The sequence below is a fragment of the Rhipicephalus sanguineus genome, chromosome 1, assembly GCF_013339695.2.
Source record: "Rhipicephalus sanguineus isolate Rsan-2018 chromosome 1, BIME_Rsan_1.4, whole genome shotgun sequence".
Lineage (NCBI taxonomy): Eukaryota > Metazoa > Arthropoda > Arachnida > Ixodida > Ixodidae > Rhipicephalus > Rhipicephalus sanguineus.
Genome location: NC_051176.1, coordinates 5,888,971 through 5,915,621, shown reverse-complemented (window position 1 = coordinate 5,915,621; position 26,651 = coordinate 5,888,971). Strand labels below are relative to the sequence as shown.

General features: G+C 46.8%; 1 protein-coding gene across 1 annotated transcript in view; it reads left to right on the top strand.

The window, feature by feature from the left end:
• Window positions 1-26,651, top strand: part of LOC119389329 (uncharacterized) — a 167,948-nt gene that overhangs the window by 134,609 nt on the left and 6,688 nt on the right. Inside the window, exons 4-5 of the mRNA XM_037656537.2 lie at window positions 14,511-14,628; window positions 16,140-16,309. Of these exons, the coding sequence (XP_037512465.1) occupies window positions 14,511-14,628; window positions 16,140-16,309 (288 nt within the window). The remainder of the gene's footprint in view (window positions 1-14,510; window positions 14,629-16,139; window positions 16,310-26,651) is intronic.

Here is a 26,651-nt window from a genome sequence, read left to right as displayed (position 1 = left end):
ACTGGCACAAGCATGCACAAGCGTTCACAAGCATTCACTTGCAGTCCTCCCCTATGTTCACGGCCTTTCGCACGGTCTGAAAAAGATAGGAATGAAGTATGGTGTACGCGTAGCATTCTGAGCACCAGGCAAGATGTCAAAAGTTTGCAGGATGGTTAGTGAAAGGAAAGAACCTGCTAGCATGGCACTAAGAAATAAGTGTCATGTTCAACATAAGGAAGAAGACCAGCATGTGCCATGCGCTGTGGGTGTTGTGTATCAGGTGCCCGTGACTTGCGGGAAGTCTTATATCGGTGAAAGCGGCAGGTGCATTAACATGAGAATAAGGGAACACGAGCGTTCACTATCCAAAAGTCCGGGTTTGCATTTGCCAGCGCATAGCAGGGAGTGCTGTTGCGAGCCTGTTTTTCAAGATGCGAATATCATGTCTAGAGATAGTAGATACATAGGGCGAAGAATAATAGAGGCTTTCCACATTAGAAGAAAGGGAGAAGGGTGCGTCAGTGAACCATATATAAGCCTGCTGGATAAGGAGTACGCATATCTCAGTTCTACATGCTACTGTTGACTTGCGTGGCCTTGCACGTGCACCTTTTAGATTTACTTTTTTTTTTGGGGGGGGGGGGTTTGGTGTGGCGTTGCGGTACGCTGATAAACTTTGACTGTGACACGTTGCCTTTTGCTGGACACTATATAGGTCGACTACGTTTACAATAAAATCAGTTGTGAGTCTGCGCTCGTCTGTCTCTTTCGTTCCTTCTTTGTGTCCCGTCTGCCGCGCAGTTTGCTAGAAGATGAAACCTTACCAACTCGACCAGCTTTCGACGCTTGTTAGTCAAAGATTACGTGCGTGCAAGGAGAAATTGTCGCTTGAATGAAAATCGCACGGAAGTCGTGCGCAAACCGTGACGAGAAACCTTCGATCCAAAACCAGCTACCCTGCACCAAGAGAGAGCTCAGTAGATCGCCTATAAAACGAAATATTCCTACTGTGAGGCACCGTACAGTGCCAAAACAAAAAGCGTAAACGAACTAATTGAGCACGTCATAACCTGAGTTACCCTGGCTCCACACTGACGATTTTAGCGGCGAGAAAGTGATGGAAAGCGTGCTTGAAGCGAATGGTGAGCCATCTCCGGCCACCTTCCCCAAGCCTAACGCGTCGCCAGTGCAGAAGCTCAAACCACCTAGACCATGAAGTACGTTTAAAAGTTGCACCTCGCTACCTCCGTCGTCACTTCTTCCTGAACCTCTACTGCATGAATTGAGAAAAAGTCAATTTCAAAATTATTTTTTCAGCTTTTATTGTTGATTGCATGAACCTATACGTATACAAAAAGTTTCAGAGTTATAACGGCTATAATAATAAAGATACAGCTTTGTGCCAAATATGGCACACCATGAAGATGGCCGAGCAGTCTTGCTGCCATGGGCGAAAAACATAGCATCATGGAAGGCGGTCTTCTTAGCGCGATGTCTGAAAATAAATGAAACAGTTTGTTATGTTTGCCGCTCATAAGTCGATCGTGCAGACGGGACGGCGCGGCACTGTACGTCGTACAAAGCTTCTTTCTCGGCTCTCCCCCTGCCTGGTCTTTGGCTGTGCAATTATGAACGGAAAGCAAACTGCAGGGAGCAGCTCGATCCCACGATGGCCCCCAGGGGTTCCGGGTACGCGACCGTTCTCAGAGGTCGGCTTCGGGAAAAGCAGCCCGAACGTGTGGGAAAATGAGCAGGGCAAACATCTTCTGCTGTATGCCGTCGCTCGAGGCGACAGTATGCTTGACCCCAATAACGACCGGCATGCGCTTTCGGCGCGCCGACTGTAAAGCAGGGTTGAGTCGCAGCAATGCACGGTCCGAATGCGGGAAAGGCGAGGACACGCAAATGGTTTCCCGGAACCGTCTTTACGACCGTCACCGGGGGTTCGACTCGATGAGCGTGGAAGATGGCGCGAACGCCGCAGGGCTGCTACGATACAGGTATTTCGACCGTGAGAATCCCTGAGAGCGTGGGATAAGGAGAGGGAGAGCCATGATGGGAAAGAGTGCCAAAACGCCTGTCTGCACTGTAAAGACACTGCTGTGGATATTAGGGACAGCCCAGTAGGGAGTGGCTTAATCTGAGGATAAACGGATTGGATAAGGGAATGTCGAGGAGGACCACCAGTGGCCACCTCCCCTTTTCTTTGTTTACCGCAAGGTACTTAAAGCTGGACGGAATTCGTTTCCCTTCACTCTAGGCTGTAATCACTTAACTGATCGATCAGTAAGACTCCGTACGATGCAACTTTTGTCTGGGCCGTAACCACTCGGTGGTCGAACAGTGAGACTCGGTTCTTCGTATGTAGTAACAGTGTTCTAGGCTCTAACTTAAGAAAAGTTCAGTAGAAGAGTAAGATACTGTTGATGTCTATGTTATCATCAGTGTGCTTCGGCAAGATGTACATATGACTGTAAATATTTTGCTGCAATATACCTTCGAGTTTTTATTACCTCCAACCTGCCTCCTGCTTCATCGACGTCGATCATCTCCTTGACGGGACTTCAATTCATATCAAGGAGAAAACGAACAAGGAAAAACATAACTCAGGTTTTTGCTGCGTTCAGGCACAGGTGAATGTTGCACTTCCTGCATCTTACTGACGACTTTGTGCAAGATGGCCGCTTACATCTTTGTCTCTTCTCATCAAATTCTGGCCAGTGGCCGACTTGGTCAGATCGGACGTCTTTGGGGGGATTGTGGCAGCCGGTCCCCGTGCTTTTTTGGCTTGAACCTGGAATTGGATGTCTTCACTAGAAGTCCTTCCTGGTCGCTTTTTGGGTAGGCACTTGTTGTGCGAGGTGAGGCATTGAGCCAGCGGTAGTACTTCTTTCTTACCAAGCTGCTCCTGCACCCTCCTGTGCAATAGCCATGCTGCTACTACCGACAAGTCTAGCATATGCGTAAAAATTCGAAAGTGCCATTTCTTCGACCTGATATGTACGCGGTAAAGTCCAAGCAGTGAGTCCAGCAGGTCGACCCCGCCCATCTGTCTGTTGTAGACTTTTACTACGCTGGGGCAATAAATTTCGCGAAACTCCTTGGCTGAGGTAAACCAGTCTTTTCGACTGGATCTCCCCCAACAAAGCTCGACAGGAATGTCACGGCGCGGTTATCGTGCCAACGCACGCACACGATAACTCCACATCATCTGTCGTGGTTGCGAGTTCCTCTGAAGCACCACGTCCTTTACATTTCAGTTCATTTTCGCTTTTCAGGCGACAGTTTGGTAGACGATTTGCCCTCACCGTACCAAGCGACAAAATTCGGTCTTGTGATATAGTGACCTTCGGGCTATTGAAGTAATTGTCAAAGTAGACCTTGTGTCTCACGTTGCGGGGAACAGGGTCGCAGAGCCTTACAACAACGTTGCCACTAGCGCCACAATCAGGTGTGCCGTCTCTGACGACATTTTCTTGCCCGCTGTATAGCTCAAAATTATATGGAAATCCGCTGACGCCCGAAAAAACAAAAAAATTGCAGCCCCACCGATGTGGCTCCTTTGAGTTATACTGCTTCAGGCAACTTCTGCCTTTAAAAGCACAAATTTGTTCGTCAACGGAGAGATTTTCGTCAAATGGAACTGTGAGACAGCGCTCTCTAATGGTCGTCAGCAAGGGCCGAATCTTGTGCTGTCGGTCATAACTGTCCTTTCGGAACCGCAGTGGTATTGTAAGAAAAGTGAAGAAATGACTTCAGCTCTTCCCATTTATTCACTGGCATCAGGCTTGCAATTTGACGTACGTAGAATTCCGGGTTCCAGTACATCCGGGAACTCGGCAGACGAATCAGGGACATCCAGAGTAGGGATCCCACGACCTTCTACATTTCTCCTTCCGTAACCGAAAGGGGCTTATGTGGACGTGACTGCGTGGAATACAGACGCGTCTGTTCCGTCATGGTGGAAATGAAGTCCGGTGTGAATATATGACGGAAAAAATCATACGGCGTTTCCAGCGCCAAAGTAGGGGCATAGCTGTTCCCTCTAAACTAAGATGCCACATCATTCAATGGCATGTCCTTATGCTTCCAAATTGGTCTACAAACCTTGCTTTCATTTCTCTTAGTCGTCACGTTAGGGGCCGTATCCGAGTCAGAATCGGTCTTCGCTTTCTGTGTCCGAATGGTCTTCGCCACAAGCAGCACTTGTCGTGCTTTGTACATCTGTAAGAAACAAAAATAATCTATAGGAAACCAGCGTTACCGAAGAGACGCTACGGCAGTTAGAGTGGCGACTAAAATATAACAATGGTACCCAGTTATGAGAGCACGAAAATGTCAGAATATTTTGAACGAAGAGAAATGCGTGACTGTATTGATGCTTTCTAACAACCGTCGTGTCCAGTCGATGGGCACGTGCCTACCAACCGACGCGGCTACTCCACTGTTGTACTGCTACATTAGACACGCCGTAGCCCAATCGTTAGTGGCTAGAGACACCTCTAAAATCAAGACGAGCAGTGATTTTGCAGATGCAAACAGGCTGTGTGTTACAGGCTGCTGTTAGCAGCCTGTAACACACTGATAGTGGCTGATAAGGGAAATATTAGTACTTACCGGGTGGGTAGTCATCATCTGAGTCGGATAGATCCGAGTCTTCACTGCCTGATGGAATATCACAGGCCGTGGTCTTCTCCCGAGCTTTGCGAGGGCCGTAGAATGTGGACGCGTTCATGGCGCTGCCGTGCTACACCTTCACCACAGAACACCTATATCCTTTCCCGCGCAAATTCCAGCGTGGTAAATGCTAGTTTACGGTGCTGAGCCGCAGTTGCGAAGGAAATCGAATAAACTCAATATGAGCTTGAATTGGTCGGACCCAAGCTCGGAGGCTACGCATTGCTTATATATGTCTTGCGTTTCACTGAACAGATGGCAGCACGATACCAATTTTGTCTTTCAAGTTCATACTGTGCCAAATTTGGCACACACCGATTTCGGGTTCTCTGCTGTAGTTGCGGTGAAACTTGAGAAAACTAATGGGCTTGAATTTATGAGACCGTAAAATAGTACGAAATAATTGTTCAACGTTTGTGCGGTGAAAATGTTCATAGAAAACTAGGCAGCCCACAACCGAAAAAAAGTGGTAAACGGTATGTGCCAAATATGGCACGCCCAGCGCCTCCTCTATTTTTTCAGTGCCTGGGCGAACGCTCTCCTCGGGCCGTCGAGCGCGCGCTCCGCGTCCACTCGCCGCTGCCGCGTGGTGGCGCTGTGCAAGTAGACAACGGAAAGCTGGCGCTTAACGACCGCGCGTATTAAGAAGCTCACGAATTCGTGTTTGCATCCGAGTTTAATTGCATTTGTGCTTCTCGCAGGCTTTTATAGGTACGCGAACATAGCGGCGTGCAGTTTTGATCATGCTCTAATCGTGGTGGCAATAAAAAGATGCTAGATGGTCTTTTATTGTGTCATGGATGACGTCGTATTTTCAGTAATCATCCAGGCTATAACCACTTGAAAATAAATGCGAAACAGCAAAGGATGCAGATACCGCATGCTCGCGTGTCTTTCCATTCTCGCTGTACGTATTCCGCAGGCAGTCTGTCAGGCCGTGCTGCCGGTTCGATACTTGCACTCCAGTTTGATAGTATTCGCGTTTTGTTTTCTATTTCAGGCTATTGCAACTACGCCAATGCCTTAGAATGTCATACTGTTGTGTTCCACTCTGCAAATGGAAATGAAAGAAATCGCGATTGTCTTCTTTTTTTATTTCCCTTTATTGATAAAGAAAAAAAATCTCACAGGGTCCCTTATGCATTCATCTAAGACGACCGAAAGGCGAAAGCCATCTTCTTCTTTTTCTTCCAGTCAATGTATTGAACATTCCCTGCCCCCCTCCGAGATATTTCTGAGCCTAACGTGGTTTTCTTGCCGCCTCAAGGATCGGAGGCAATGCAAGCTTTCTGCACATCAGCGGAGGCATGCACTGCCTCCGTGATCGGCCCATTTTGACCATGTAATATGGCGACGACAGGTTGTGTGACGTCACGATGATGTCACAAAATTTTATGATCTGTGGCGTCATATGATGACGTCATCACGTAATTATTTTTTGCATCACTCGTGCTGACGCCGCCGACGGTCAATTTTCGCGTTTGATGAAGCATCTAATGCTTTCGCCTTAACACACTGTTCGGTTGTCTTTCCATGAAATTCGAGCTGCCGCTGGTGTTCGGTAGAGGTGGCTTGCAGTAATTAGGTGGGATAATTGGTCTCCTAATGCATCTACAATGTACACTAGAATATGCAGCCGTCGTTTACGACCCGAATATATCATAGAATATAAGAAGGGACGGCTTAAGAAGGATGCAGTAGCGTCACTCTTTGCAGACTACCCTTCACGTTTGCAGCCCAAGATAACAACTGAACCAAGCATATCAAGTATACCTAAACGTGACCGTGTTGCGTTCGAACAGTCAACGAATACATGTAGTACCAGTAGCAACGCTGCCTCGCGATCGCCGCCATGTGCATTCAGCGCTGACATTAGGTCCCGAAGCTGAAGAATCGGAGCCCATGGACACTACATGGGCTACCGGCGAAACAACCGACAATCATTATGTACAGTGTTACAATAAATGAGTGCACAAGGCTGAGCAGGCTGCTCCATGCAGCCTGTTCAGCGTCCAGGTCGACAGCTATTCGGCCTCTACTTTGCTCACTACCGAAAAGGCCAAATGGAGGAGAAAAGAAAGATGCCTGAGGAACCAGATACTGAGGCTACAACAAACCGTCGACAAATACAAAGACAAGCTGAAGCAACTGACAGCAGGCCGCGCGATTTTTCACGCCTTTCACATTGGCTCAAGTTGAGAGCAGTGGCGTTGACAGCCGGGAGGGGGCGGGGGGGAGGAGGCACACCGGGCCCGTGATACCCCCGAAATTTTTTTTGCCATGGCATACAAGCTCAAAATGACACTCGATCACATTTCCCAGCCCGACCGCCACTTCAGATCAAGGAGGTGCCCCCCCCCCCCCCCGAAAAAAAATTTCTGGCTACCCCTCGTTGAGAGTCGGCACTTTATACTTGAACGACAGCGTCTGTTCACACACATCGGTCAGTGCTGCAGGAAGCGCGCGGCATATGCAGCTGTTTTTGTCTGTTTCTCGTACCACCACGATTTAACTGGTTTAAGCTCTGAAATGGTGGAATCACTTGGCATAGTTCCTCTTTTTCTGGCACCAGCTGTTGCTTTCTCCCGGTGGCAACAAATGTAATTCTCAAAAGCTTTACGAAGCAAACGGCCGATCATGTATATCCCTGGAAGCAGTCTAGTGACATTTCGTGTTATTTAGCGCACGTACTCCAGGCTTGCGTATAGTGTGCTACACCAGTAGACGGTAGCACTCATCGGATAACTTTAAGCGCCCAAGCTTTCAGTATTAGCTCTTCGCAAATACTGCTTTCGAAAATCGACTTTCAGACAGTCAAAAAACGAATCTCAGTCAACGAACGTAACGGTGACAAAACAGTTTTCCGAGCATCACTGGCATGCGCTCTCTGGTATCGGGCTAGCAGACGACGATCAAATAGCTGCGAAAGACACATGCCTTCGAAATGGGTAGTTGCCCAGAACGACAAGTGCTTCATAATTCCCGTTTACAAGTGTTCATTAAACAACGCGAATGCAGCCGAAAACGGAACCATATAGCAGCTTCGAATGCAGCCACGGCATTCGTTTCCGCGGGCGACGACGCGCCGGCAGGTCTACTAAGGTGGCGGCGCCCGGCGGCTTAAAGCCGCACTAACGCCGACGGTCGGTTCCCATAGCGCTCCGCTCCTTAGCCCAGGCACAGAAGGATAGAGGAGGCGCTGGGCACGCCATGCAATAGAGGGCTAAAGAATACCCGAGCTGGTTGCAAAAAATCGGAAAAATTGACCCATGTTTTGCTTGCAGCCATTTAAGAGTCCAAACTTATTCAATCAGTTATATGTATCAAGAGAATGGAAACGAAGCTTTACTGTGCAAGACAGGTCACCGTTACCATGAGATGTGTATTGAATATGCATTTTCGAAATGGGCAGCGCGAAAACGAGAACACGAGCAGAAGTACAACACGCCAGACGTTTTCGCGCTGCCCATTTCAAAAATGCATTACGAATTCTAACTTGCCCAAACGTTGATTCTTGTGCAGAAATGTTTTGATACTGTAGATGAATAAAGACAGCATAAGTTGTAGCAGCTTGTCTAATTCAGGTACGTAGATCTGGAAAGTGAACGATGAGCATCGCCTTCAGTTAGGCAGAGAAAGGTCCACGGTATATTCCCTGCACACTCTCGGTTAGACACACGTTGTTCGACGCTCCAGAGCATTCCCTACATCTCTTATTTGTCTGTCCTCTGTTTATTTGAAGAACCGATTTCTCTCGCTCATGTTTTTCTTGGTACTGAATTGCAGATGTGTAAGCTCACGTTTGAGTCGCAAAAGCGTCCAGCTGCAAGCCAGTCATTTCCGCCCCTGGAGAGTAAATGATAACAAATACTTCGCACTTGTAAAATAAATTTCAACTATCGCTGTTATTGCACTTTCAATATTCCAGTTTATTTTTTTTTCGCTTGCATAACGCTTACGAATGAGTCGCTTGTTTCTGAATTCATGGATTTTTTTTTCGCTTACCTCAGCTGGCTGCGTAACCGCCTGCTTTCGCAATGCTGTTTGTACTACATCTCCGTGTACTTATATACGTCATAGGTGTATTTCAAACTGATATACTAAGTTGTTTGCACCTTACTTTTTGTTTACAGTTACTGTCGCCATTAACTTCATGTTGTGCAAAGTAGAAATGAGGCGTTCCCAAGCCAACTGTTCTGTCCCGCTGAACACCAATCCGACAGGAACCAACAGCGCCGATGCGTTGTCATTTAATGTCAGTAAGGTGGTTGCTTTATCCGTCTGATTGCTGCAACAACCTGAATGGAAAGTGAGCAACACGTTTGACAATGATGAAAGTAAATAGCACGAAAAAACGTAAGACAAGACGAAGAAGGCTACAGCACAAGCGCATACTAACAACTGAACTTTTATTAGAAAGACGAAAATATACAGGAAGCCCAAACCACATGTTCACCACGAACACAACCGAAAACCTCAGATGTGCGCATCCAGGTACGTTATCTCTGCCTTATTTAACGCAAGCGAAGGCTTTGCCACACAGTCATCTCCAGCTTTCAAAATGAAAAAAGCCTCAACGAGGCCGTCTGGTCCCTATGACGTGCGAGCACTTTCTCATCAGACCAGCGAGGAGTATCTTTGAATGGGCAGCCGTCGTCTAATTTGGCCCTGCACTGCCATGAGTACTCCTCGCTTGTCTGATGCGAAAGTGCTCGCACGTCACAGGGACCAGACGGCCTCGTTGAGGCTTTTTTCATTTTGAAAGCTGGAGATGACTGTGTGGCAAAGCCTTCGCTTGCGTTAAATAAGGCAGAGATAACGTACCTGGATGCGCACATCTGAGGTTTTCGGTTGTGTTCGTGGTCAACATGTGGTTTGGGCTTCCTGTATATTTTCGTCTTTCTAATAAAAGTTCAGTTGTTAGTATGCGCTTGTGCTGTAGCCTTCTTCGTCTTGTCTTACGTTTTTTCGTGCTATTTACTTTCATCATGAATTACCAACTCGCCCAACAATGAATCCTTCTACGTTAGACAATGATGACAATTTCTTCACAGATAGCGGGCAACGTTGTAGGAACTGCGCAAGAATTTCGGTTATCAATATGTACAGCCGTCCGCGTTTCGTCGTCACCTTTCGCCGCGCGAGATGAGCAACGCGAGCGAGCGCATGCGATGCCGCAATGGTCTGCAAATGGAAAACGCCGAAAGCGATCTAAAGTAACGTATCATTGGTAGTACACCAAAGTTTTGCGGATGTTTAAGGTGCGAAAGCGTTTCATCTATTACTGCGTCTATGCAAACAGCAATTTTCACATATTTTATAGTAAAAACACGCAACTGTTTGCTGGTGGCACCGCAGCATCAACAAGTCTCGCTAGGCTCCGCAGTAATAAACACGTAATACGTAATAAACGTAAAACGTAATAAACAGAATGTATTGAATTGAATTGAGTTTATTTGCAACAAGGTTGCGAGGACGACCAGGCAAAGAGGCTGAATTGAGCAGCTTGAGGGGAACCTGGCCACCTCACACACTGAGCGGCTTCACAGAGGTCAAACAGAAGCACACGGTATACATAATACGTGAACTAAATGAGTGAACAACCACGGTCAGAAATTAATCAGCAAGGTTATCATGGAAACATTTCGCACACTTGAACGAAAAAAAACGTAGTGATGAAGACAGAGGAAAAGTAAAGGCAGAAGGACTTATAGCAGCGCAAGCAGTCACATAAATATGTGGTGCAGCATTTTTAGCGAGAGAATAGATACACTGGAGCCATTTCCTTTGAGAAGTACGGACTGCTGGGCGAGGTGGTAACTCCTCTTAATGCTGTGGTGCGCGAAAGAACGAAAACACGAAGGAAGGCAAACGAAACACGGCGCAAACTATCAACTGAAACTTTATTGAAACACAAAACATATATACATGCGGTTAGATGAACCCGTGTACACACATCGATTGTCTCAACGACACGCTTCCGCAAAACTTATCTCCGCAGCAAGTAATGTGACGGAGGGCTTCGCGACACATGCATCGCCAGCTTCCCGAATTTCACTCGCTACCCTCTCTTTGAACCACCGTCGTCTCGGCAAACTGAGGTGCGCAGCCGCATTCTCTGCAGTGCAAGGAAAGCTTAGAGCATGGCTGTCTCTTCAGTGAAGCTTTATGATCCAACAGCCTGTTATTAATACAACGCCCGGTTTGTCTTACATAACGCTTCCCGCACAAAAGTAATTGGTTGTGTAATTCGTTTAGAAAAATTGGTAAACAGAACTGTAGCATTTGGTCAACGTATTTAGTTGTGTTCTTGTTAAGAATCCAAGGTTTTAATTGACGTAATTTATACAGGGAATTATGTTGCTGTAAGGATTCAAGTTGTGTTAAAGAATCATTATTCCTAATTTTCCAATTATATACATGCGACAAAGCCTATATCTGCACAAGGATCATATTTTCATAGTTCTAAGCCTTGCAAACAAAGGAGCAGTATGGCAAAGATATGGCGACCTGGAGGCAAGCCGTCTTGCTCTTTTTTTGCAGTACCATCAATTTCTGAATGTTTTCTGCTGAAGTCTTCCTTCAGGCTAGAATTCCGTATTGAACTTAAAAAAAGAAACATTGAATTGTATAAAAGCATATTAATGGATGTAGGAATATAGTTACAATGGCGACGCATAGTACCTATTGCTCTAGATAATTTACTATGTGATTCACTTGGCAATCCCATGACATAGCTTCAGAGAAATATACGCCAAGCGATTTGAAAGACGGTAGTATTTCTATTTCAGGGGTGCTATGCGGGATGGCCCGAGCTTCTCGGGCACACGAGTTTGCTCCGAGCTCGCACTACGGCGGTCATGACAGGAAGACGGTGCGGAGCACGCGATAGCATCGTTAATAAAAACGGCTACAAAAACGAGCATGGGCGTCACAAACGGATGTGCGGCATTTGCGGCGGTTTTCAAAGGAACACCGCGTGCGAACGCGTCAGGGCCGCCACTCAGTCAGCATTTTGACAGTGCAGCGATGTCAGCGTGATTGTCGCGCTATCTTTTTGCCAACTGATCATCGCGCGTCCCACGGGCGCGTTCGTGGGCGTTTGTCTTCTTTCGGAAAGTTCTTTCGTTCCACCTGCAACATGGAAATTTCCACTCTCGAAGACAACAAGGGCGCACACGCAGCACTCTGGTGCAGCTCGTTTCACTTCTCTGGAATATTACAGATAAATAAATGGACAGGTTACTGCTATGCTTACATTACACGTGTGAAGATTTTTCTGTGGTAACGAATCGATAGAAACAATGTCTCCACAAACAAGTAAATAGTAACATTTCTCGCCGCAAATCCCACCAGGGGTGCTTGCTTCATGGCGGTGAGTGGTACGTCGTGAGCGAGGTGAAACTGAATGCGAGACATCGTAGCCACGTGATGATATAACCTTTAGTTCTTCGTGCGTGTGTGTGCATAGTCTGTGCGATTAAGCTCATAGATGAATCGTGCCGCTCGCTGGCGCTGCGGCGTGATCACTGCTCCACGGCAAGAGCAAACGTGGTGGGCGGACCCGATGTTCGCCGCGGGCGTCTGTCAGTCAAATTTATTGACGCGCGAACTCGGGCACAAACTCGTTGATCATGAAAAGGCCCCAGTTCAACTCGTGACTGTCATAGTGCCAGTCTGCCTGTGAAGTGTTTCATGCGGTTGACGCTAATAAACAGCTCCTTTGCGTATAAAATATTTGGTCAACTTGCACTACTTGTGCAAGGCTGGGGGCATCGGATGAACTTCTGACCACTTAGCTTCTTCCAGCTTTTTACGTGGCTCGTCTACTCAGTATGCTTGGTCTGCTTCGCAGTAATGACCGTGTTAGTTCGGTCTCAATATTGGTGCTATTGATTAGGCAGGTCTTAACTAACATGATATTGAATAGTTCTGTCTTAAAGGGGTCATAAACCACTTTTCCAAGTAATGATCTAATGACCTCAGTATCGGAGTTTACTGCCTCCCGAATCGATTGCCGCAAGAATTTCTCGAATCCGTCAAGAATTAGCGGAGTTTCGGGGGTTTGGCGCACGCTCTCAGCGCTTTCTCTCTTTTCTCGTGCCGACGAGCGCACTGGAAGCTAGATAGGGAGGGATGGCACGGGGGAAAGAAGTTACGTCAGCGCGCGTCACGAAACGCGATCGCTCTCCCGCTGTGATTCGCTTGCGCGAGTGCGGCTACCATGTACTGAGGAGTGCGGCGCCGGCAAGTGGCGGCAACCCGTGGCAAGAAGCGCATCTGATCCGAACGCCGCTCTCGATTTACGTCGGCTATCGGCTAATGAGGATGCTATGTTTTTTTGCGACGCGTCCATGCAGATCACGACGTCTCCTGGCAGACGCCCCGCGCACCGCCGAGAGTGAGAACCGGCCTCTGTTTGAAAAGAGGGCTCCTGAGAAAACAGCAACTTCGCGTTGCGCTTGTAGCCTTTACGCGGCGCGCACGACTGCAATATTTGGCTGAGCAGTTCATAGCCGTGTCAGCTTTCCGCAGGATGTGTTTTTTCAACAAGCCCAAGGGGTGCTTCATGACCCCTTTAACAGTTAATGTTTTAAATATAACGACATTAATTATTCAGGTTTAATTCGTAAGCTTCTGAATAGTACAGATTTACTTAGTGTAGTCGTAATTAGCACGATCTTAACACGATCTCGATGAGTTACGTCTTGATTATCTTGGTTTTAATTACACGCTCCTAGTTAGCGTCGTGTTAATTGGCATGATCTTAATTAGCTCGTTCTTAGCTTTAGACGGCTTCATTAGCGTGGTCTTAGTAATACGTGGCCTAATTAGCTCGGCATTAGCATGATTTGGCTCAATCAGCTTCGTCATAGCATGTCCTTACTTAGGTAGGTATACAGCCCAGGCAAATAGCTAATTAGCCGGGCGCACGTGCTCGGAGAGCGAGCAGACGAAGAACAGGACGAAGAAGGCGCGCGCCGACCGAGCAACGCGCTAGAATGTACAGGCCGACCATGGTGATTATACACGCGGCCTCGGCGATTAGCTCCAGCCGCGGTGTTGTAAGGCGCTTAGTCGGAACGAATCTCAGTGGCCACAGTGCTCATTATTCTAAAGGATACTTTGTGGAGACATAAAACGCTTGAAAGTGAATTCAAACGGCCCGCGCACACATAAAAAATATAGTTAGTAGGGCTTTCTGCCACTTTTCTTGCATTGGTTCACTTCTGCACTCAGTGGAACGACAAACGAATGAAAGAAGGTCCCTCTAGTTTGAAGACACCACCCAACCTTCTCGACCGCCCTTGACGTGACGCCGCGTTCCATCGTAACCAATGGAACGGCTCAGGCATGGATGGCTCAGGGATGAATTTCACCTCCTCGTACTCTTGGCTCGTTCAAAATAGGGTGTGGCCAGAGCTCAGAAAGATCCCGAGTTTCGCCAAACTCGGGCCATCCTGCATAGCACCCCAGTATTGTTTAATTGAATGGGAGTTAGTTGAAACTGTTTGTTACGTGGATGAAACAGCACTACCTTTCTTTCTTTCTACTTTAATCTTAGAATAATTACTTGTTGCCCACGCGTGTATACTTGCAAGCGTCCAATTGGCTCGATTTGGCATTTCAAAGCCCGAGTCACCATCAAAAAACAGGCTTGTGTCGTCTGCGTAAATTACGCACTTAGCAGATGCATCAATATTTACTATGTCATTGATGTATAATATGTAGTAATCAATGAGAGAACAGGACTATTATTAAGTCCCCCATAGTGCACCAGGCCTGCTTGTGCTGCATATGGTGAATCCGCTGGAAGCGGCGTTTCGTGTTCATATATTCTTGCTTTTCAGCTGGCGCCATGCGGCCGCTGCCAGGAGGGCGTCCGCGACGACAGCCACGTGGAGAACGTGGTGCACAAGGCCGTCGCCGACGAGTTCAGCAGCGAGATCCTCACCAACCGCACCAGAGGTAGGGGTCCCTCAATAAAAGCATGAAGGGCGACGCTTGGATGTCGCTTTGAGTGAGGGACATGTCAGCAAGGGGTGCTTGAGGGCGGCGCATCACATCTTCTCCTAAACACGCAAATTCTAGATACGTAACAGCAGGGAGGCGCAGCACTTGGCGCTTTGGATAAGACAAAATGTATGCACGCGACTGTCGAATGCTGCTTATGCCCACAGGAAGGACATGTGGAGTAGCTTGTTAGTGCTCTTCTCTCTGCCCTTCTTTCTGTTGTGTATCCCACCACGTAGAGCCGCAAACCTGCTTTTGGTTTCGCCGCTCTGTGTTTGACTTCTCTCTCATTGCTCAAACTACGAAACACTTCTCGCCGGATGGCGGAACGCCATTAACAGCATTAAACTCCTGGCCTTGAATAGATAAAGGCATCGAAAGACGAACGGGGCAGCTGCCTTTCAGAGGGTGCTGTTGAGCGCTTGCCCTGTTCTTCTTCGATTTCTTATGCTTCTTTCATTCCGCGCAAAAAAATATCTGGTGTGTGATTCAACACCAACTCACCCCGCAACAGCAAGTACTGCATCCGTGTTTATACCGGAGATCAGTAAGCATTCATCTATTCAGTGACCTTAGGGGAGTTTTCAAGTTTAACGAGAGATCAAAGAGGCCACAATAAACGGCTTTACCCTCGCCGATTACTCTACAGAAACACTTCTTAGTAATTTGGCAAAAGAAGGTCAATTTAAAAGATGAGTTGGCTTTTTTTATTGTTAAGCTTACCGCCGAAATCTAAGCGGTGGTACGTCAGCGCCATGGCACGAGCTTTGATGCGTGCATATTCTTGTAAATTGGCCTTTTGAGCACAAGAAATGTTCTCGAAACTTGAGAAAACGGCAGCCTGGGCTAGTTGGTGATTTGTAATCGTCCTTTCATACGTCCTCGTTCTCGTAGCTCTGTGCAAATATCTCGAAACTTGGCTGTTAAGTCGGTGGTATCTTTAGGCTGTAGAGCAGGCTAACCCATTTGCGAACGTTCTCAAGAGATACAAAATGTCATGGCTACCTGGTGCAGAAATTTCAGGAGAGAGACTTGTGCTTTCTTTCACTTGTGCGGGTTTGTCGGCATTACAGGTTTCCTACCACGCGCCTCTACTACCTAATTTAAATCAAATTAAAGTAACGTTACAGTTTAACGCTTACTGATTAGCAACTATTAAGCTCACGTTTTAGCGCGCACAAGTGTAGCGCCGTCAGCGAGCCATGGCGTGCGTTATGCGCGGCTGCCATTACATCTCGGCGAATGAGCGTACCACCCGCACAATCCGCCTCTTTCATTTTCTTGTGCTGCCCTCTGCCGTTCTGGTAGGAGTTTCGTAGGGGCCGGGAGAACTGGTATTGCCAGAAGCAAAGCCTCCGAGATGAGGAGACGTTTCGCGACTTGTCCGCTAGGGGAGAGCGCATGCGCCGGAGCGTCGTGAAAAAGGCGGATTCCGCGTTTCACACTCGATGCTTCGGCCTTTGCAGCGTACCTGTCATGCGCCTCCGGCGAGATGGTGGTCAAAATCAACTTCAGCGAGCCCTTCCGAGGCATCACGTACGTGGACTACGACAAGACCAGTCCCTGCAAGTTCTACGGCGACGGGAGGAAGTACTACGAGCTCAGGATACCGCTCAAGGGGTGCGGCACAAAGCAGGTGGGCACACGTGGCTTTTTGCATGCCTTTTAAAATGTCGAAAACGTTTATCGTAAATAGAAGGTACGAATAATTTGACAGGGAAGCCTGAATTTCTCTCAAGCAAAGACGACTCGCTCAGTTGTCGGTTGCGTCTGTGGTGACTAGACCTGCGCGCAAGAATCACTTCAGCCAAATCATCCTAAACAGAAGAGCCATTTGCGCAGCCCTCCCCAACCTGCCGGCATATTGTCACTGGTAATGATTTCACCAGGAGTACCCGGTGTATATAGGCACTACCGTTAGTACTCGTATAAAAACAAGCGGTTATTGTTCAAGGTGATTCCTTAGTACACTAAGCTTAAAAACCATTCAAACTACCGCTTTGTTAAACAATCCCTTTATGACGGTTGACTGCGAGAAAAGTGAAAATTGGGGGACGCTTAAGCTTCGCCTTTAAGAGTTGAACGCGATAGCGATATCCTGCCCCTAGTGTGCACTTCGAACACTACGAGTGTTTTACAGAATGCGTGCACTAAGGCGTGTGTCTTATGTAATGGGTAGCATGCTTTAAACCAGGAGCAATTATGCGTGAGACAATTTTTCCAAGTTGCGATGCCCCCACTCCGTGGTATTAAGGGAATACGCGCAGTAATGTGTGTGCCTTTTGTTGACAATTTGTATTAGATGCTGCAAATCACTTCATGAATGGTGTGCACTGTCAAGAACGAGTAAAAAAATGTGTTTTTTCATAAAAATATTATGTTACCATGCCCGCAAAATCTTCTCAGGAATAACTGTCTTCAATCTTTCCAAATTTTTAATTTTTTGTGTGTAAGAGGTACAGAAAATATCACGTCAACTTTGGAACTGCATCAGTTTTAAACTAACGAGGCGCCTGATAACAAAAAATGAAGTCCACAAAATAACCAGGACGAGATCAAATACTTTAATGTAGATTGTTTACGCAAAATGTCCATTTTTTTGGCACAAATGATGCGGCCAGGGAAAAACAAGAATGGAAAAGTACACCTCGAATACGGGCAAAACATAAGTCAGCGGAAACAGTGGGCAGTATGGTTACACAAAACATCACAAATGTACATTTAAATATGCAATCACTATACAGAACTAAGCAATGATCACTATGCATAATGCCCAAAATGAGGCAAAAGAACATGCTGCACAATCACAAAAACTGATATGTCCTTGGGCCAAGCTGCTCTCTCGGACGCACCATGTGGAGAGAACTATAAAGGAAGAGCGCAGAAATAACGAAAGAAACTATTTCAAAGCTGTTTTAAAAGTGCGAACCGCTATTGTGCACTCAATATACAAGGAGGGTTGTCGCGTCTTGTTCAAAAAGCAAGAAAGGACAAAACCGACAAATGAAAGTAACAAACAATGCCGCTAGTACGGCTTTCCAATAGCTGTATTTGTTTGGTAACGCCGCGTATGCCGACCTCTCAGTGAACAAGGTGAAGCTGTCGATTCGCTGTTAATGTCCACCTGATGCCCGTATTCGTATTTTTATATTAGGTCACGGTGTTAACTGCTAAAAGGTAAAAAATCCTCACAGCTTTAAAAGTTGTTGAACAATATTATTGCGTCAGAATTACGGGCTCATTGACCTGAACTCTGGAAAAGCAGTGTCTTTTCCTTTCGTTTGCGCTGATTTTTGTCCTGCTCGGTATCAGAGGACAAAGATGACCCGGCGAGGAAGCTTAGCGAAGTGGTCAATGACTTCCGACACGCTGATATCGACATTTCTGTGGGCGTACAGAAGTGCCAGGCCTACCATGCGTTCCTCAGACATCGAGGAGCGTAAGTAGTTCTTAAGTAACCTCATGCTTGAAAACGTTATCTCTGCGCTGGCAGTGGTCACTGGAAGGGTGACTGGAATATGGAATAGCGTGTACACATTCGGATAGAACCTGCTGTCGCAATGAGATAGGGCATCGGTTCCTGTACTGGGGCGATGCTTTGCTGCTTTGTTCGCCCACTTTGTCCACCATAGTCGCAGTTCTCCCAAAGGAGCCCTCTTGTCGACGTCATGCGCAAAAACTGTCAGGAGATTTTCTGCTCCTTTCTCCCGATCATCTTGCATTGGTGGTATTGAGATGGTACAATTACTGAAACCTACTTTAGAAGTTCCCTGTGTTTTTCGAACCGTTGGTCTAACTAGGCTAGTAGGTGGTCCACGAACGGAATGAACAGGGTTCCGCGAAAATATTCTTGCGCGCTATCGAATGAACTACTCCCAAGGTTTTGCTTCCGGAGACCGGCTCGACGGCTGGTGATCTCCACATTCAGCGTTTCTGCCAATGCCTGCACTTGTGCAAATATTTTTGAGAAAGAAGCATTCGCGTTCTTGCGGTCATTTTCAATTGACTGCTGTACCGCTTCTATGTCGTCAATGGCAGCGCTGATGTCGATACTCCTCGTCTGCAGCTTCTTGGACAGTGGCAAAGTAAGTGCTAACACGTGCTCCGCCACATGCAGGCTTACAAGGAACGCTGGTGACAAGAGTGCCAACATTAGACTGTTTGCCTGCACTGGACTTTAGCCATTTCCGTTAAACTTAATCTCCTCTAGTGCTGCGATCAACGGCTCAAAGAGGCTCACAAATGAAAGCACTGCTTCTCGACGCAGCTCGTTTCGCATAGTCCCAAGAGGCGCTGCCTTGTAGACTCAGTACAGCTCAAACTTATCATTTTTCGCAAAACGTGTGAGCGGCTAGAAGATTTACGGAAAAAGATTGACGTCGCCTTTAGAGTCCCAGAACAGTTTCGGATGTCAGTGATGGAGCATGCCGCACACAGAATTAGATTAAGGGAGTGACTGGTGCAGTGAGTGTAGAGTGCGGCTGGATATGTCTCACGAACAGCAGCTTGAACACCATTCGTGTTGTATTTAGTGTTTTGTATTCAGTTGTCGCACTGACAGCGAAAACAGTGAGGCACGGAATGCTAAATATTGTTTTGTCGTGTTCTTTTTCGCGCGATTTTTTGTAACCACGGAAAACAACGCGCGAAAAAAAGTATTCGCGCCTTGCGCTAAATAAATGTGAAAAATAATCCCTGGGGATTAAGAGCACGTCTGAACAGGGGATAAAAATATCATTCGCATGCAGTGTGTGAGCGGACCGACTATTCGTCTGGCGAGGTGTTCTGTGAGGACCAAAAGTTGTCTTGTAGAAGTACAGCTACAAAAGAACGGATCCCTGAGGTTCTTGGACCTGAGGCTCAGACCTTTTCGAGTAACCATGTATGCTGGAGATATAAGCCTCGTGCAAAAAAACCTATGTTGCCTTTTGCCTCTGCACACAGCAAGCTGGTCCAGCGCGGAATTGCCCGTGCCTGTTTACACAACGCATTGACCAAGTCTTACTACCATTCGATGCAAGAAAGCTTCTGCGGGCAAATTGCTCGTCTGAAGGCAGCTGGATATCCACGCCGCCTGCTGGTATCTGTTTCAGAGAAGTTGCGCAAGTTTTCGAAGATCAGTGACACGTGCACTAATTCGCAGGCAACAGTTCGTAAGAAGGTGGCTGTGATTCCATACCTGCATGGTATATCACACAATCTCAAAAAGATTGGTCTAAGAGCGGGGATTGCAGTTATGTTTTCTGCGCCTAATAAGTTGTCGCAGTTATGTGCCAGAACCAGTCCGGTAGGAAGGCCTTCCAACAGCTGTAAAGTTAGGCAGCGAAATGAATTTGTTGAATGTGTGAAGGGCGTAGTGTATAACATACCTTTGTCCTGCGGTCAAAGTTACGTCGGACAGACAGGCAGATGCCTGAATGGGAGATTGCTCGAACACAATCAGACAGTGAAAAAAGGTTGTGATGGTTTCTTGGCGGCTCATTGCGCGGAATGCAAATGCGTGCCTTTATTTGACAGTACAACAGTGTTGGCAACTCACCCTAAGGATAGCACCAGGATCGTCATTGAGGCGGCAGCGATTGCTAATGGAAGCTGCGTTCGCAAGCCATCCATCGCACTAACAAAAAAGGAACTAGATTACTTAAATTCACCCGCACTTGTTGGTCCCGCGTAGCTTTGCTGTTTTTTGTTTAGGTTTTCCCCTTGTGCGTTGACTGATATCGTTGTAATCACATGTGACAAGTATATATCTGCGTGTTGCTTTAATAAACGATAGTTAGAAGTTAGCGCTTGTACTCGTCGTTTCTTTGTCCGCTGTGCACTTTTTGCGCTTAAGTTTTAGCAGTATGGAATACCAACTAGCCCGCTCCCACACCTTGCTTTGTAGAAGTAACTGTACGGAGAGTAACTCTTAGACCCGTGGACGTTAGTCCTTAAAAAATAATGTACTTAAACGTGCGTCGCCTTGTAGACCTTCTAGGTTAGGAAGAACACAATGGCAGACGCCGGCTGCGTGAAAGTAAGGTAAAAATAGGAATAATCGTACCAGAGTCAATTTTCTTTTTATTGTTCAAGAAAGAAATAAGAGTGATACCCTGTTTCACAAACTGCACGGTTGGAAAAAAATCTTGCAGAAAAGCCACCTTCCGGAACCTTTCAACTGTCCACGGCAATGTCGCGCTCGAAACAACACATTTTAGACGACATCCTGGGTGGTTTGCGGCGAAGGTGGTTATTTCGGATGGCGGTGTATAATAGAATGAAAAAAAAAATTCAAGGGGGGGAGGTGGCGAGGATGCTGAAGCCCAATAAATCCACCCCCCGGGTGACGCCCCTGGTCGGTGGTGTATGAGAGCACGAAAAATTGGTGGTGTATAAGAGCACACACCCACGCCCCTGGCGTGGCTGTGTGGTAGAACACCTGCTTGCCACGCAGACGGCCTGGGTTTGATTCTCACTCGGACCCAACGTTTTTATTATTTATTTTATTTGCGGCTTTTTCGATTTTTCGGTCACAGACAAGATGATTTTTCGCTCACAACCAACGGCGCCGACGCCGACGTCGGAATTTCTGCGATACGAGCTCTTTAACGCTATCGCGTTAAAATATTAAATGATAGACAAGAAGACATTTCGTTGTGGATCAGTGATCTACTGAGGATAGCGCCTCGTTGCTTGCCCGAAAGTTCGGTGCAGGCGAAAAGCGACCGGTGCTGCGACCTCACGTAACGTGGTGGAAACGATCCGGAGCCCACCGCTACTTGTAACCTCAGCAGCTGTTAAGACTAATAATGATGAGAAAAATGATAATGGCTAAGAATATATCTGACTTTTGCGTCTACATATAACTTCGCCCCGCACCGAAGACCGAGCATTATTGTCTAAGATGTGCTACGAGAGCTATCGGCATAGTTGGTGATATCGGCCGTAAAACGTGTATCGTGTCGTTCCTTTTTGGATTGCGTCGTCAACTAATTTTAGCCTCGTTTCATTTAGACTACCTCTTCAGACTCTTGAGTGAGAGCCGGAAGCCGCGCAATACTGTGAGCATTAGTGGGCTTAGAGAAGAAAACGCAAGCACTTGCGTCGATGTCTTAGCTCAGCATGTACCAGTTTCTTTTTTGCGATTTCAGTCCAACTATTCAGTATAGCAATGGAACTTACATGCTCTCGAACGAGTGTCATGGTTACAGCTTGGCTAAAAGTTTGGCTCTTTTATGTATTTCGCATGCGCTGCATGTTTAAAACAGGTCTTAGGCCCGTATTCACAAACCAACCTTATCTTAACGCTGTAAGGCGGCCTTTCGTAAGGAAGGGAAAAGTGTAAGGACAAGAAAAGGTCACAGTGCGTTTCATAAACTCGCCTTATTCGGTTTTAAGGCAACCTTACGGAAGGCGGCTTTGTCTTCATAAGGAACAAGCATGGGAGCGAGGCTATGAACATTTACTGGCTCATTGTTGGTTTATTAGCAAGAAAAAAAAGCTGTATGCTCCTCAAAACAATAAGAAAAATGCAGGAACGCATATCCGTGCAAGTTTCGGTAAGAACGCGCCTCGTCTAGCCGCGCCGTTTGCTCCTTCTCTTTGTTAACGTTTTAGCGTTGTCATAGCAACCGGCGGCTCGCGTAGACGCGCCGGCACATGCGGAGACAGACGCGCCGGTCCATGAAGCGCTGGTTTCAACGAGGGCGCCGACCAGTGTTGCGGAATGGGCGCCTCCATTCCATTCGAATTCCATTCCGGGGAACTAGAAGTTGCCGCAGTTCCGTTCCGGGTAATTAGAAGTTGCCGCAATTCAATTCCTTTCAATTGCTCGGAATGAAAATCTTAGCCCATTCCCACTCCGGGAATGGCCGGGCACTTGAATTCCATTCCTGTAATTTCTCAACGTAGGAAAGGCATCTTGATAGTTTTATCGAGTTAAGAATGCACGACCCGTAAAGCCGATGTCATCAGATCCATTAAGAACTGCAAAAGTACGCAAAACACGTTACCAAGGTCGAGGAATAGTAGGTTCATGACATTTGCTATCTCGAGCAGTACAACCACCCTACTGATTCCCATGTAGACGGATGGATGGATGGATGCTATGAGCGTCCCCTTTGTAACGGGGTGGTGACATGTCTGCCACCAGGCTCGAAGAAGAAGAAAAAAAAAAGCTTCCTTGTTTTATGTTGGCCTAATACCTTATTTACATAGATTAAATCTATGTTATTATACCAAAAAAAATATAAATTCACGGTCTATCTCTCTGCCTCTTAAGGCAGAATGACCTTATTTTTCCCCCCATTATTTATTTTTGTTCTTTATCTCTACTTTTCTGCCACCAATACTCTAACCGTCTCTTACTTATTTCTATCGCGGACGTGTTCAGCTTTCCATTGTTGTCCCTAAAACCCAAGGCTTCATGTAGACTCGTGCCCACACGTATAGCTGGGTGAATATCGCCACATTCAATCAGTACATGTTCCATCGTTTCCTTAGTTCCCCCGCAGCATGTACATTGTTCTTCTTCGTTACTGAATCTCGCTTTATAACTACGCGTTCTAAGGCAGCCCGACCTTGCTTCAAACAGTAAAGCGCTTCCCCTTGAATTATCATAAAACCTTTCCCTCCTTATTTCGTTTTTTCCCTTTCGGTAGTTACTCAGAGCCGGCTTCTTTTCCATCACTGCCATCCAATAAGTCCTCTCCGCCTCTCTGACCTTCCGCTTAATGCTCCTTGTTGCCATATCGCCCGCACTGTTAGCCGTATATTTACTAGTGAGCCTCCTAGTTCTTTTTCTCCACTGCGTGTCAACGCTTTTTCTATACAAATACCTGAAAACCTTCTCTGCCCATCTACTCTTCTTCATTTTCCTCAGCCTCTCATCGAATCTCATTTTGCTCTGAGCTTCCCGCACTTCAATGTTTGTCCATCCCATATCACCCTTTACAGCCTCATTTGTCTTTACAGCCTTATGCAAAATTGCTGCCACCTGTCGGAGGTTTGACGAAGCTACCGATTCGGCGCCATGTTGGAGGCTTGTGTCCGAATCGTATTGCTGTCGCTGCTTTAGCGTCTTGCTTGTATCTGCTTTGATAGTGGGCAACGGGGGCACAAAAACATCAGACGAGTGTGTAAGGACCTGTACACGTTGACAGTTATTACCTGCAAAGAACTGCCTCACAACGAGAACAAGTTTGTCACCGAGTCACACGCCGTCGTCGAGAGTGAAGCATAGCCCTAGGTTATAAATTTTGTCTCTCTGTTTTCGGTGTAACGAATAAAAGCGTTGTGGACTATCTCAATATCATGCGTGTAGTGTAGAATGGTTGGGAGTAGGCTTCAGCGCGCGACACGGCTAGGCACAGCGATGAGAGTAAGAAAGTGCTGTTGACCGAGTTCATAAGGGACAACCTTTGATATGTCGGCCTATATTTTAAGTAAAATGTTGTTCCTTATTTTTCAAGCAAAAAATATTTTGCTGCTATAGTCACCGATGTACGTTATGTATACAATTACCGCACGATTAAAATCTAAAAAATTTCTACTTCTCATGCACGTGAAAAGTGAACATGAAAAGGGTTAGTTGTTCCAAGAAATAGGCACCGGCTAGCTGATATTTTATTGAATATCCTTTCGACATGTGCTCGTAAATAACACGATACGACAAGAATTGCAATAAGGTACGCATATGGGCTGGTTGGTTCATGATTAACTGTAGAAACAGCTCTAAAAGACGGGACGAGGAAAGGACACAAAGCACGGCGCTGACTAACAACCAAATGTGTTTTATTCTTCCAGTCTGCCTATATATACTCCGCCACAATCTCGAAGAAACAAAAAGCACAGCAACAAAGAAAAATGATTAGCCTGCGCAGAGGCTTTTGACCAGTAACTCAGAAAGCCTCGTGTCCGGTTTTAAAAGCAAGTGCTCACCTACTGTTCAATCAGTGACACACCCGCAGAAAAAAGTAGTGGTTATTCCTTATGTGCACAAGGTGGCACATAATCTGAAGAAAGTGGTCAGCAGGGCAGGCGTTAGACGGTTGTTTTCTGCCAAAAATAAGCTTGGTAGCCTGTGTCAGCAAGTAAATCGAGAGACCAAGACGAAAAGATGCAGCAAGAAGCATCGCCAGAAGTACGTTGAATGTTTTGATAGTGTTGTGTATAAGATACCTCTTTCTTGCGGCCGTTACTATGTTGGCCAAACGGGGCGGTGCGCTAATGACCGCATGCGCGAGCATGCGAACAACGTCCGTAAACAAGCCAGAGATAGTCAATTGTCGCTTCACTGTAACGAATGTGGTTGCCAGCCATCTTTTAAAGATTCCATTTTCCTGTCGAAGTACCATGATGAACGAGCGCGTGTCATTTCTGAAGCGTGTATCATATCTATAATGGCGGAGAGTCATGTGTCAGCCTCCCCTCGATCTCCCTCCTTCCGAAGGAGTGAACGTTTCTGTCCGATTGAGGATTTTTTGGCCTCTGCGCAGGCTAATCATTTTTCTTTGTTGCTGTGCTTTTTGTTTCTTCGAGATTGTGGCGGAGTATATATATGCAGACTGGAAGAATAAAACACATTTGGTTGTTAGTCAGCGCCGTGCTTTGTGTCCTTTCCTCGTCCCGTCTTTTAGAGCTGTTTCTACAGTTAACGACAAGAATATTCTAGTTCACATCGTCGCTTTCGGGGCCTACTGGCGCCTTACAATTTCAACGCGTTTCCGCAAGGCAGTTTTGCTTCGCCGACTAAACTCTTGCGAAACCACCTCAGCGCGTAACAAACAGTAGTGCACCCACGGTCGAATAATAATGATAATATCTGGCGTTTAACGTCCCAAAACCAAGATATGATTATGAGAGACGCCGTAGTGGAGGGCTCCGGAAATTTCGACCACCTGGGGTTCTTCAACGTGCACCCAAATCTAAGTACACAGGCCTCAAACATTTTCGCCTCCCTCGAAAATCCAGCCGCCGCGGCCGGGCTTCGATCGCGTGACCTTCGGGTCAGCACACCCACGGTCGAGTATAACGCACTTCCCGTAACAGTATTTCTTTCAATTTCATAAGAAAAGTGCCATACAAAAGCATCTGTTAACAATGCATAGCACACAGGGGTGGATACAGGATTTTTCCGAAGGGAGATCAGTTTCAGGGAGAGCCTGGTATGTGCTCTTCTTGGAGTATAAATTTACAAAAAAAAGTAAGGGGGGGGGCGGTCATGTTATCCAGGCCGCCCCTCTGAATTTGGCTGTGATATAGCGCATGAAATGCTTGAAAAAAAAAGGCAGAGTGAAGCAACAGGCGCGCAAAGCATCCCACTAAATGCGACCTTGTTAAACTCCACAATCGAAAACAAACTACAAACAACACGCTAAAGCACAATCGGTCCGTTCGCTAAGGATCGATGAGGCGCTCGACCTGTGAACGATTGAAGAAAGACAAAACTCAAATTTGGCTAGAAATGAAAAACTTATTTTCTTAGAGATTAAACAAAGAAAGAGTACGAAACATCTCAGCCTTTGGACACACGTCCGCTCTCTACAAGATCCTATGAGCGTCTCTCCCACGCAGGCACGCAGTCCGTCCCCTCCTGCAGACGTAACCGCACACCACCCTCACCAGAGCACAACACACGCGGAGCGACGCACTGCTCTTCTTCTGTCAACACCGCGGTCAAAGGTTGCCCCGCCGAGGCAATGTCAGCGGAGGGGGGGCGCGGTCTCACGGTTTCAGCCCCTCGATGCCGGCAGACGAGGAGTTGTGGGGCTTTCCTGGAAAAGCGTCTGGACTGCGCACGGGACGTTCAAGAAGTACAAATGAAAACAAAAAGAGACAAGTACAACACGACCTACCTGTCTAGCGTGTAACTGTTAATCGCAATGCAATAAACAAAGCAATAGTGTCAACAGTAACCGCGATGCAGCTTTGAACTCGTGCACGAAGGTGGTTTGTCTGTGCCTGCAAGCCCACGGCGCGAGAGCTGTCTGGCTGAC